Here is a 13,386-nt window from a genome sequence, read left to right on the forward strand (position 1 = left end):
ACTAACCTCATGAAGAACAAGGGAGCCAAGCAGAAACTCAAGAGGAAGGGAGCCGCGAGCGCATTCGGCTGCGACCTGACGGAATATCTGGAGAGCTCTGGGCAGGATGGTAAATGGTTCTTTATTCTCACTCTGGTTGCAGAGGAGCTGAGCGCGCGTCCCCTCTTTTTTTTTTTTTACCAGTAGAACTGCAAACCAGACCTTTCCCAAGGCTGAGGGCTAGACAACCTGGAGTTGGTTTATCCCCGGGAAGTGGAGTCACTGCCCAGTTGCTCACAATGAATGAACGATCAGAAAATTGCTTTGGTGATGCGTCTGCATGATCCTTGCATGAGTAGTGCTGTGTGTGGGGAAAGGACTGGGCTAGGGCTCTTGCGGTGCCAGCTATACACTGTCATGCCCTCTCCCATCCTCCTGGCCATGGAAGGGGGTAGCAGGCTTTAGGGAGCTAGGTTTGGAAATCAGAACTGTGGTGAGTGTTGCCTCCTCCTGGCCTTGGAAATCCTCCCGAGGTCCACGAGACTAGAGTGCTGTAGGGCTGTAGGGAGGAACTGGGAATGTCCCATCTGCCCCTCCTGGACTCCACCGCAGTTCCCATATTGTCCTTTCACTGCTGGATGGAGACAGGATAGAGACTGGGGGGTGGGGTGGAGTAGGGATGGGAGTGAGGTGTAGGGGGCAGCTGAGCTAATATTTTCACTACCCTATCTGTTATCTTTCTCTTCTCTCCTCCTCCCCCTGACCTTCATGACCCCAGATATTGGATGAGAATATGGTAGCTCAGACAAGAGGTAACTGCAGTAAGATCCAAGGGTCCCGAGCTTGAAACGGTCAGTCATGGATGACAGAGGAGTAGAATGATTTTTCTTAAAGAAGGTTGGATGATAAGACAAGCAGTTGAGAGTTTGGCATATGGAAAGACCTGCAGTCTAGCAAGAGGGAAAATAAATACATACCTGTTACCATCCCTGATGTGAGCATTATGTTCCACGTTTAGCATTATGTTCCAGTTTGAATTAATTAACTTTTGCCAATGTCAGGCTACTCTGAGCAAAAAAAGCTTCTGGCAGCAATGTCAGCTTTGTACAGGGAGGACTGTACAATCTGGTCTTTCATTTGCTGATGAGCATGGCTGATGAAGTACAGTGTGGAACTGCACTGGCAGGGAGATGGACTATATAACAGTCGTCCTTTCCATTGCACAGTGAAGAGGGCAATACACATATCACCAAACTAAAATGTTATATATGTGCATTTATTTAGGTATGGGGGAAGACCAGTCATTCACCTTTGTTGTGAGTCATCCATAACAATTACTGTATCTCTGAACTTACACAGCCCTTGGTGGCAATTGAATTGAAATAGCAAAAACAACAGACTTAACGAACTGTTACCACTTTGCCAGTGCAAGGTACGGATAGATAAATTCCATCTAGTGCTAACATGAGCTGCTGTGGTGGAGGAACAATTTACAGCTGTTTACAGGAACACTGAAAAACAACGCAGGGAAGGCAGGCACAGGAAGTATATTCAGTTGAAGCAACAAGGGGGATTTTAAAGGGAGAGACATAGTTACTGCAGTTGAAATTAGTCCAGAACAGCAAAATTTATGACCTGAAATCCCATAGTTTTTTAAAACAGTTTTTTGGGCACAAGAAAGAAGGACATTGTCTCAAGTCTCATTTGTGGGATGGTTCACAGTTCCAACCTACTTATCTCTCTATGTCGAGGAGTAGTGGGGGACAATGTGAAGTTCCTTTCCCTTTATTCAGTACTGCTATTTGCTGAATAGCACATCCCATTGCCCAGTGCTGTGGGATCCAGAAATGAAAGACTCAATTGTTACAGGTTTATTGGGAAGGGTGTTAGTTAGATTGCTACAATTCATTTCATTGGGACAGGGAGAGAAGAAATTAGAGAATTACAGATGCTAATAATTTTGCTGGTGGGGCTCTCAGGATCAATAGGAAACTGACCAAGAATGCCAAAGCGATGTCTAAGGAAGAAATGAAGGTTCAGATGTCACCAGGACATCACAAACTTGCAACCTATAGCTATGAAACAAAATTAGAAGATCATTTAGGGTACGAGAGATGGTTGATTTGGGGATAGTTGAATTGTCCTGCTAAGAACTATTTCCAGTGACAAGCCAGTGCTCCTGAAAACAGGGGCTTTGGTAGAAGCATAAAGCAATAACTTTCTCTCTTCTTTAGATAGTACTATGTGTTTAACTGGTGGAGTGCAGACTCTTCTTGTTCCCTACTTGGAAACAATGAAGATGTAAGATTGTTCATGGTGTCTGGGAGTGATGAGGAGGGGGAGAACACTTTGGCTGCTGTTCAGAAAATGTTTTGTTGTGGACCTTTGTGAAAGCAGGTTTTAGAATGAACCCAGAAGGGTTAACTGGAAAAGAAGAAGAGGCTGTAGGACAGGCAGGACACAAGTCAGATTGGTTGTGCTCTCATGCTCAGGTCTGCTTTACTGCTTTGTGTGACTGGTCCTGCACATCTGCACCAGCGAAGAGAAGCGGAGACCTGCTTTGCTGGTGCTGAGGATGGCAAAGGGAGCACAGGCGATGGCCAAGGCTAGTGTAGAGAATTCAATTTGGCTTTTTTCCCTCTGGATTAGTGCATGGCCGTTACAGTTAGAGGGTGCTGCACTATTTGTGTGGTGCTTTGTGGAGCAGATGCACAACTTGAGTCCCTACATGCTTGCGGTTGTTGAAGAGCAGCTTATGCTTTCTGCAAGGACCTTAGTCCCTGTGTTGTTGCCAAATTCCAGTGGAGAGAATTATATTCTGCTTAAGGTATCAGCATTTCCTCTCCTGTCATTTAACTGTTTAATAACTTGCTATGGTCCACTCCATAGATGGCTACATTTCAGTGAAGGGTGAAAAGATGCTGCTCTCTCCCTTACCAGACGGATGTACCTAAGGCTCTCTTATAAAGTGCTGTGTGATAACATAATAAAAGCTGTGGCAGAACTACAAAGTATTTAAGAATGGTGTAGATGGAAAGACTTTATCAGCTACAGAGGGGTAGCTCGGGAGACTAAAAATGTGATACAAAGTCTTTAGCCCTAAGTTGATTCTTCAGATCTGACCCAGGTCAGTGGTGATGGACAGATGTTACTGTCTGGTGCCTGGTTCGAAGGTCAGATGTGTTGAATTTCTTGTATCTCAAGTCAGTTCCCGTCACTACCACATTTGACCCTACTTGGCCTTTTCCTGCTGGCAGTCTCTACAGAGACTGGTCATGCTCCTTATGGGGGCAGACTGCTATCAGTGCTCCCAAGCATTTAAAATCATGACTCAGGCCACAAAAATCATGAGGTAAAATAAAAATCAGTGCCAGGTTCTTTTTCTTCTTTTTGTTTTCTGAAACTTCAGTGTGTTACGTTTTCAAGTCCCTCTACTGGCAAGAAGGCTAGAAGCTTGGGGAAAAATTGGCTTTTCTTCCTTCCCACTAAAATTCTCAAACAATGACTTTAATAGCAATGAATTTGAGGAAAAGCTCACAAAAGACATAAAAGAATGGTGGGTGGCAATACCAATGAATAAAGTTGTCTGATTTCACATAGTCCCTCTTCTGTTGCTGCCAGCACTGAATTCACACATGGAGGCAAGTGATCTTTTGGAGTATCAAGAGCTTCACTAGAAAGCAGTGTCAGGCTTTGGGCATGGATAGGCACCCATGCAGGAGGAAGTTAATGCTAATTTCCTCTACTAAAACATTTTCCGGTGTCAAACTTTACTAAAGTGTTGTATGGGTGCAATGGAGCTAACAGATATTAACCCTGAAGGATTAACATTAGAACCATATTTTGGCCTCTCAATAACCAGTCTGCTTTCCAGAGGAGAAATGCACATAATGCTTCTACTGAAGTCAATGGGAGCTGCACGTCAGGCCCCTGGTTCCTGTAACAACAACAGTATAATTTTCGAGTGACAGATGGGCCAGCAAAGAAGACAAGACTCAAAGTTGTGCACAAACCATAGCTGTGGCAGGACAGTATGAACTGTCTAAGAAAACAATGACAAAGAGTACTCTTGCTTCTGGTTATATCACAAAAGTGTTGTAAGAGGGGGCTGAAAAAGTCAAAGCTGTTAAAGTGAGAGGGACTAAGTAAAATTAGACTTTAATATTCTCGGTACTTCAGACTGTGTGAGATTCAGACTGGAATTTCAAGTACACAACCAGGTAGAACATGCATTTTTTGAAATAGACACAGCATCTATAAAATTTTGATTGTGCTGCTAAAAGATAATCCAGTCTTTTGCATAGGAACCGCAACAGATTCAGACCTACCTTTGTTTCATTTGCCTAGAGCTTGGAGAAAGGCTGAATCTTTTCCTTCATTTTTAGTATGAGGGTGTCTAGATGTTGGGATAGGAGGTGCTGCCAGGACTGCCTCTCAGATTAGGCGCCTTGTTCTCAGGGTGCAGGTCAGCTCTGTGTGTCTTAGCTTCCCCTGTTGGCTGCAGAGTTAATTCTGCTGTTGCTGTACCCCTCTGTGGTTTCTTGCACATCTGTTTCCTGCCTGATGTTGTCTGGTTGGGATGCAATGAGATCAGCTTTTCCCCTTAACCCCCTCCCACGCTCCCCACAGCTCCCTCAATGCCTCTCATCCTGAGTCTGTGGCACCCAAAGCACTTTCTGTATCTTTGTCTAATGGTGCTTATTGGCTTTGTTTGTTATTTGCTGTAGAAATAGAGCTGCTTCATTTGACAAGCTTCGAAGCCACCAACTCCCTTGTGCTTTCCACTTGAAGCTCCTTGCCGTGGTGGAGAGCAGGGCTGGACAGCAGCACTCCCTGAGGCAGGGGAGGGAAAGGGAGCTGTTGTCTGCAAATGTAGCACATGGGTGAGGAAACCCTTACAAGCTCCTGGCTTGTAATATGGGAAAGGAGGCAAGCATATGGGTAGCCCACATGATATTCTTCTGCGCTGTGTGGCTGTGCAATGACTGCTTCTGCCTTGTGACAACTGCATTTGAATGAAAGAGTAAGGAAAGTTTTCATTTAGTTTTAGTGGTCTCATAAAAACGTGGGAGCTCTGGCTTGCACTGACTCCCCAAGCAGGATCTTAACCACTTTTGAGAGCTGCAGTAGGTCAAGACTTCACTGTAGGACAGGTGAGTATTTCTGAGGGAAAACAGTAACAATAATTCAGTGGTAATATGCTTTGTAAAAAGGAAAGCTAGCCTTGAATACTCTGTCTGTTTTGGTGCAGCCCCTTAACATGCTACCTTCTGCCTGATTTTGATGCTACGTGTTGCATTGTGAAGCTGCCTCGTCTGTGCCCAGATGGATGAGGAGACCTGTCACTTGGGAAGAAAGTAGTTTGCTTTGAGAACAGGCTCCCTTTGGAGCCAGTTGTTAAACCTGCTACCCAGATGCGAAGCAGCTTTTCTGGGTCGTGTGGCTTTCCTTACTCACACTTGGATGTGCAGCTGCATGTATTTGTGGGATCAGGGCATGGAGGGATGTGCGTGAGGGTGTATGCAAGTCCATAGCACATGTTAGTGCGTACCACGTGAAGATTCATTTGTGTCCATTTAGTATACATTTTTTTAAGCTGTTTTTCCTGCACTGATATTTTGAAGTGAATGCATGCCCTTGCTTTTGGGCAGGTGCTTTTGGTTTGCAATGCATGCAGGAAGTCCTGGGAAAAACTGCTGAAGGATCATTCATGGCAATATGGGGAAAAAGATGAGGCCATTTTTTTTTTTTTTTAAGTCCCCTTGGAAAAAAGCGAAATGCCACACATTCATTTAATCTGCTGGAAAAAAATGAAGGCTGCATCCATCCTGCTTGCAAAATTAGCAAATGTGGCACTGGGGATTTCTGTCTCAAGAACTGATCAAGCTGAAAAGAAATATTTTTCTCTCTTTGCGGCCAGGTTACTTTCAATCTAGATCTCTTCCCAGACCTACCTCACTCGGAGGCAATGCAAACACTTGTCTTCCTGCAAGGAAGGAAGCGGCAGGGGCTTGGAGGAGAAGGGGACAAGTACAGCCTCTTGGGCTGGCTTGAAATGCATTAATCCTCTTCTTTTTTTTTTTTTTTTTTTTTTTTTTTTTTTTAATCTGATGTGCTGCTGCAGTCTGCTTTACATTTTCACACTGCTGATAACTGATCAGCCCTATGGCTGTGGGATCTGTCTCTGTGGGATCTGTCCCTGGCTGTAGTCATGCAGCCTGTGTGGATATTTAAGGCTGCATCCCCCCTCATCTTAGTGATGGGAGCAAAAGGGACAGTTGGGCTCTGAAGTCTGGGGGCAAAAGAAGGGGGACTGTATTATTGTACAGTGGAGGAGAGCTGTGGCAGAGCAGCCCCGAGGGCTGAGCACATGAATTGGCAGGTGGAGGAGCTGGGCTGGGCTGGGTTTGGGAGGAAAACAGCTTCTTGGCCTTTCAGAGTCTGCCAAGGTGTGTCCAGTGGACAGAGGAGAGAGAAACTCTGCTGCCAAAATGGATAGTGTGGGGGAAATTATTAATAACAGAAAGGCTGCTTTTTTCTCCACTCACTCTTACAAGTGGAGCATCACGTTATGAGTCCCAGATATCAGCCTCTATGGCAACAAAGTGAGAGCAACAAGACACTGGGAACAATGGGAGCAGGAGCCATCTGTCCGCTTCTGTTACTCTGCTGTTTCTCCTTGTTTTGGAGAATGTTTGTGTTACTTCCTCAGTCTGTTTCTGGTTCCTGGGAGCTGGATTTTTGTCTCTGTGGCACAGTGTTACTGCCGTTAAACATTCATGTTGTGAGCTCAGCTCCTTGTTCTGCATTGACTTTCCATTGCTGGCACTGTGTGATTAGCAGAGAGCTCTTCCATGCTGCCTCCTGCTTTACATTTCTCTTACCAAGCACTGCAGGAGGCACATGTGTCGTTTGCATGCACTCAGCCCCACTTTGATCCTGCCTTCTCCCCACCTCCTGCAAACACCGTGAACTACATGTCTTGCCTGCAGATTCTAGATTAGAAAATGTACCTTGATTTAGCGAATGTTTTCTCTCTGTTGGTAACAGCTGATTTCATCTGGATTTGGGAAGCCAAGGAGTAGGGACTTCACTGCTTGTGGTATCACAGCCCTCAAAGGTTCCAGGAAAAAACTTCAGTGGATGAAATGCTGCCACTGCACAGGGTGGTTGTACAGCATAGACTGATGTAGACATGGTGAACAAGCAGTCTGGGAGATCCCCAATTGTCTGCAGTGCTTGGATCCAAAGTTTTGGTGTAGGTCTGGTTCTAGTTTGGAGCTTGACACACAAAATAATAGAAAGCTTGCATGTAACTCAGGCATTGTGTATATGACGCAGTTCTACAGCAGCAACATTTGCGGCAGTCAGGGTTGTGCCAAAGATTTATGTTCCAGTGTTTCTCCTTTAACGGTAATAGGGGAAATGAAAACAGCCTGTCAGTAAGGGTATACTCAGTCCTGCTGTGAAGGGCCTGGGGTGGGGTGGCTGCCAGATTGACTGCCCACATCACTGCTTTGACTGGATCTCTGATCCACACTGGATGCAGGTTTCCTAAGGGTGAAATATAAATGGAGAGTGATTAAAGGATGGAGAGCTACCAGTGTTTGCCTCCAGCCCTGAACCACCAACAGGGTGACAGATGCACTTAGAGCTTTGACATGGAAACCTACAACCTTATTACAACCCAAAGGCTGCCAACTGGCTCTACTGCTGTTTTTTTTAAGGGCAACTAGTGTTGCTAGTTGCCTACTAGTGTCTACTTTTCATATATTCCCAGAGACTCAAACCCCAGCTGTCCTTTATATGTATGCCAGAGCCTTCAGCTTCTCTGCTGATAACTTCAGTGAACATGTTTTGCACTGTCAACAAAAAAAAAAATCTGCAGCATGTTTACAATGGACACAGACAGAGAACAGTGTAACATAAATTGAATTCAGTGTTAAATCAAATAATATGAGGCAACTGTGCTGACTGTATTATTAACTTTCATACTTAATTCAATAAGGTAGCCCTCTGTTTTTTATATTTATTTGAAATCACAAGCAGACTTTCTGCTCTTCCGCACATTGTGATTGCAGATATGAATGTACTTACCATGGTCTTGAGACTTATCTTGTTGTCAGTTTTCTAGTCCCTTGCATATAATGAAGTTATAGTCACCAGTACTAAACTTCACCCTCACTGAAGTGCCAAATCAATGTTCTCACTGTGTATGAGAGTGAGGAGTTTAGTCCCTAATGCTTCAAGTCTTTTGGCACACCCCACTTAAGTGGACAGGGAAGTCCCAGTCTTCTTCTGTCTCACCCTCCTGCCTTGAACATGACCCTGCAGCTGGATTAGATTTCCCTTTTTCAGCCTGGTGTCAGTGCTTTTGATCTTAACAGCATATCAAAAGGGATAGAGCAAAACCCATTCTTTTTGCACTTGCCTTCAGTTCCTCTGCCTCAGTTGCTGTCCCCCTATTTGGGAGCAGCAGTCTGGCTGAGGTTCAAACCAGCCTACCTCCATCCTGGTGCCAGCAGCTGGTCCTTTGTGCGACAGCGCCAGTTCCAGGCAATGCTGGGTTGACTGGATGGCCCCTTGAACTTAGGTGTGCATATGGGAAGACTTGCCTTAGCAGCAGAAAATGTTACAGAATCACAGAATTATTGATATGAGCAGGGACCTCTTTAGATTATCTAGACTAGCTAGAGCTGGTTTCCCAGGACTGTGTCCAGCTGAGTTTTGAATATCTCCACAGATGGAGACCCCACAACCTCTCTGGGCAACCTGATTCAGCCTTTTGACTACTGTCCCAGTAAAAAAAAAATGTTGTGTTCAGATGGAATCTCAAGTTTTTTAATTTGTGCCTCTTGTCATGTCAATGGGCACCAATGAGAAGATCCTGGCTCTCTTTTCTTCATTCCTTCCCATCAGGTATTTGTACACATCGGTAAGATTCCTTGTGATCCTTCTCTTATCCAGGCTGAACAGTCCCAGCTCTCTCAGCCTCTTCTCATATGAGAGGTGCTCCAGTCCCTTCATCTTTTTGTCTCTGAGCTGGGTTTGCTCCAGTAAGTCTGTGTTATTCTTGTACTGGGGAGCCCAGAGCTGGTCACAGGACTCCAGGCGTGGGCTCACCAGTGATGAGCAGAAGGATCACATCACTCGACCTGCTGGCAACACTCTTCCTAATTCTTCTGATGTTCCTAGAAATTTATACAGTTTCTATCAGAAATTGGCCTTGGTCTCCCAGCCTAGGCTGGCAATTTCTGTCAATAACTAACATGCAACTGGGACAGTGTTAAGGATCCTTTCTGCCCTGGCTAATGCTGAAAACAAATTGTCTTTTCATAAAGGGTCCCTTTTCTTTAATGGTTTCTCCAGTCTTGTTGCTAGCCAGCTCAAAAAAATTAATGTATGCTTGTATAATATGCTGATATGCTGCATCTGATGAAAACTTTGCAGAACCTTGGCTTAATAGAAAGCCTACACATAATGCTGTGAAGCAGCACACCTTTCTCAGGTGGTAGTTGTACAGCCCCCCTGCAAAGGCACTGTGCACTGAGCCGGGGGCTTGTGGCTGGAATTTTTCCTTTTGCAGTGGCTGTGTTACACGCCCTTTTCCAGCATGGGGACTGGGCAAGGGGAGGGGAAACGTGCATTCCCCTGTGCAGGATTCTCAGCTGTGGCTGCTGTTCTCAGAAATATGCCCTGAGCAGCTGAACTGGGTTCACTGCCATTTATCTCCTGCTCCTCTCTCTGCCCTCTTCTACGCTCAAAGCTCAGCTAACTAAATGCCTTTGGAAATGCTATTATCTCCTGTGCTCTCTTGGGCCAGGAGCAGCTTGAAGACTTATCATCTTTATCATCTGGAACAGGAGGCTTTGTTTGGTTCTGTAAAGCACAGAACTGTTAAAGAAAGAACAAAAACTAAACTCCAAACCAAATGCAAAGCTCTCTTTACATCTCAGGTCCTTTCTTTGCTTTTTCCCACCTGGGAATGTGTGTGCGTTTGGTTTCGTAATGTGATTAAATACTGTTGGGTGGTGAAGTGGTTAGAGGAGATATACCTGCATCTCTAAAATAGGGATTGAACATCCGAAGGGCCAGGGGACATTCCCGCTGTAATGAAGTTGTGTAACTTGTTTCCTACAGAATGGTAGACTGGAGAACAGGTCAGAGTCTCCAGAACAAACTTAGTTTAAAGGATACCACTGTGGTTTCCACCAAACACAGCAGCATTGGTACTGCCTTTTTTTTCTGAAAAGTGCTGACGTGCTCACAAACTTTCTCTACATGTGGGATGCAGGGCTGAGAATCCAGGATAGGTCTGTGCCTGATTTCACCCTCTACATTCACTGGCTCATCAAAAAGTGCTGTCTTAGCAAACTCAGAACACTGGGAGAAAAGGGAGGGGCTTGTTTATCTGGATCTGAATATGTCAGCTGGGATATTTTTAATACTGTAAGCGTTCTGTATTTGCTGTCTCTAGCAGTGAATGTGACTGTCTGTCCTGTTGCAGACAGGCAGCTTGGCAGTACAACAGGGCCAATCAGCCTGTGGAAAACCCTTTGCTTCATGTACAACTAGTGCTTGTTTCTCCATTCATCTCTATTCATCTCTCATTATGGTGCTGCTGGTAGTGATGGCAGCCACATCTCAGGAGGTTCAGAGGTGTGATCAGGCAGGGTGACCCTCCTTCTGGATCTGTGGGACTGAATTGCTTTCTTTACTTATGCAAAATCAGAGAGGCAAATAGCTTCACCATTTTGCTTTCTCTTTTTATCTTCTTAGTGTGCTCCACTTGGTATTGCATTTTCCTTACCCTTGCTCTGGTCAGGTAGTTCCTGATATACAAGAGGCGAAATGAGAACAAACTCTCTTGTGAGATTTATTGCATCTTCTGCTTCTAATCAAGCCAGAAAAATAGAGCAACAGACTTCCTTATATAATCCTGTTCTCTCCCTTCCAGTCCCAGCTGGAAACCAGAAGTACAACAAGGTAGAGGAATGCAGCAAAAAAAGTCAAAACAAATGTCCTGGAACCTTTAAAAGGAGCATAGGGTTTGGCCTGAGGCGATGGCTCAGGGTTACAGAGGGGGTGTGGAGGATTCTACCATCTCTCAAGTGTTTTCAGGTCCCCTTACTTAGTTGGAGGTTTTTTTTTTTTTGTTGGTGGTGGTGTTTTGTTTTGGCTTTTTTTTCCCCTCCTTCCATTTCAATAACTTTGTTGCCAGGATGGCAGTATGCATATATTGCCAAAGTCAATATACTAAGCGTCAGCGCCTAAGGCAGGATTAAGAGTGGTAAATGGGAAGAGCTGGTTTTGATCTGTTGAGGCCAGTTCCTTCCTGGCTCGATAGCAAGTGCCAGTCACATACTGCTGCCCAAGGTTTGCTATGTAAAGTCATGAACAGGGTGTGAGTCAGGAAATTTTGTTCCAGGTCCCAACAGCTTTGATTTGAGGTCCCCTTCTGGACATGCTCCTACAGCCCTGTCCCTAGATCAGCCAGGCACAGGTGACCCATCCTCAGGGTGGCAGGCAGAGCGTGGCAGTGGAGTCAGCCCCCTGCACTGCTTGTAAACATGCTTCAGAGGCAGGGAAGGAACCAATGTAATAAATACAAAGAAGGGCTAGGAGTCCTAATTAGTCCTCATTTCTAGCCTGCTAAAATACCCATCTGTCACTCTGCTGCAATAATGAGATTTGAGAAGATTAACTGGATACTCCTTAGGCTCCTAAACATGGCAGCACAATAAGCGTGCTGCTGTTCAGCCTTAAGCCGTGCTCACAGCAATTACACCCTAAGCAGGTTCATGTCTAGTTAGCGCTCGCATGGGAGTTGCCCCAAAAAATCTGCCGCAGGAATGGGGTGGGTGATTCAGAAGATGGCAAGTGTAGTATAAGTTCAGTTGAGTTGCTACCTTGGTATCATTTAGGGAAATGTTGCCATTTGGGCACAGTGTAAAACAAGGGCCCCGATCCTTTAAAAAAGTTCTGGTTTATCTTTTGTTTCTAGGGGATAGAGACTTTTTTACACATGTACATGCTGTGATGCATCTTTCCCTTTCCAGAAGCAATTTCAGCTAGACCCATGATTTTTTTTTTTTCACTCATTGTCCTAAACTGTCACGTAGTGTTGCTCTGTCCAGCTCAACAGCTGCCACCTCCCATCCTAGAGGTGGGTGGAGAGAATCTTGTTTTTGTAGTTTGTGAAATATTTCAGGATGTAAGGTGCTCATTAAATTATTGATGGTAGCTCCTGGGCATTAAAGACAGATGTGAACTGCAGCTCTGGATCCTAAGGGCTTTGGAGGCTTATCCCTGCCCTAATAATGGTTGCCTGCTTTGGATTTTTCATACATCTCTTACTACAGGTTTGAACTCACTGCTGGATGGTGGAAGGATTTAGCAGATGGACAAAGGGTGACAGCAAGGCTTTTATTTGCAACATTTAAGTGAGCATTGGTAGAAAAAGGGGAAAAAGACATATGTGTTTTCTTTGGGAGAATGGGAAAAACCAGAAAAATGTGCTCCTGCCTTTTGACAGAGAATGTTTGCAGGATATGAAAATATTTCATGTAGTTGTGATTCAGAGGACAGTGCAGGTACATCTGACATCAATTCTTGTGCTTAAGGAAAGATATGTTAGCCTGTGAAGTGCCTTATTTCTATTCCTCTCCTCACTTATGCCTCCTTGAAAAGAGGCTGATAGCAATACTGCTGCTTGCAGTGACACTGGTGCGGAGGTTGGGACATTCAATGCAGTTCTGTTTCTGCAGTGCTTTCAGGTCTTTGGTTGGGCTGTGGTGGTGAAAACCGAGGCCTTGGTCGATGTGGGATAAGGGAGAGAAGGCAGCAAGTGTGGCACTGCGTGCTGCTGAGATCTCCAGGCAGCTTCTGGCACTGCTCGCAAGTCCACAGGGAACCAACTGCAGACAAGAACCTGGGTATGGCAGGAAAACCCTCTCCCATGTTTGACAAGAGCTCCCATATTTGGCTTTGAATGGGAAGTATTCAAGGAGCTTCTCCCTTCCCCTCCCCTTTCCTTCCCCACCCATTCTCCCCTCCCTGCTTCGTGGCGTTGTGGTTGCACACAAACCTTCTGTTTATGATGGGGGAGAGGAAGGGGTGAGGGCCATCTCTGACCCTCTCCTTCCCTTGGCAGTTTGCATGTTGATTAGCTTGTCCCTACGAGACAAGCCTGCAGCCCGACAGAGCGGCGATTCAGTGGCTGAACAATGTCCAATTATCCTGGCCTGGGGAGCAAGAGGCTGGCCCCCAGCACGTGGGCTCTGCGTCCCTGGCCAGATGGCTCCTCAAACTCACTTGGCCAGGCCAGTAACGCCGCTGGGGGGGATTTGAGACACGTCAGCAGTTTCGGCTGAGCACTTTTGCAAGCCACCAGTGACACATTTGTCT

At 45.4% G+C, this 13,386-nt stretch overlaps 1 protein-coding gene across 1 annotated transcript in view; it reads left to right on the top strand.

Moving 5' to 3' along the window:
* The first annotated feature begins 9 nt into the window (after nucleotides 1-9).
* Nucleotides 10-13,386, top strand: part of LOC104470878 (rho GTPase-activating protein 31-like) — a 55,833-nt gene continuing 42,456 nt past the window's right edge. Inside the window, 1 exon segment of the mRNA XM_010085962.1 lies at nucleotides 10-109. Within this exon segment, the coding sequence (XP_010084264.1) occupies nucleotides 10-109 (100 nt within the window).

Source organism: Pterocles gutturalis, unplaced genomic scaffold (genome assembly GCF_000699245.1).
Source record: "Pterocles gutturalis isolate BGI_N339 unplaced genomic scaffold, ASM69924v1 scaffold34985, whole genome shotgun sequence".
Classification (NCBI taxonomy): Eukaryota; Metazoa; Chordata; class Aves; order Pterocliformes; family Pteroclidae; genus Pterocles; species Pterocles gutturalis.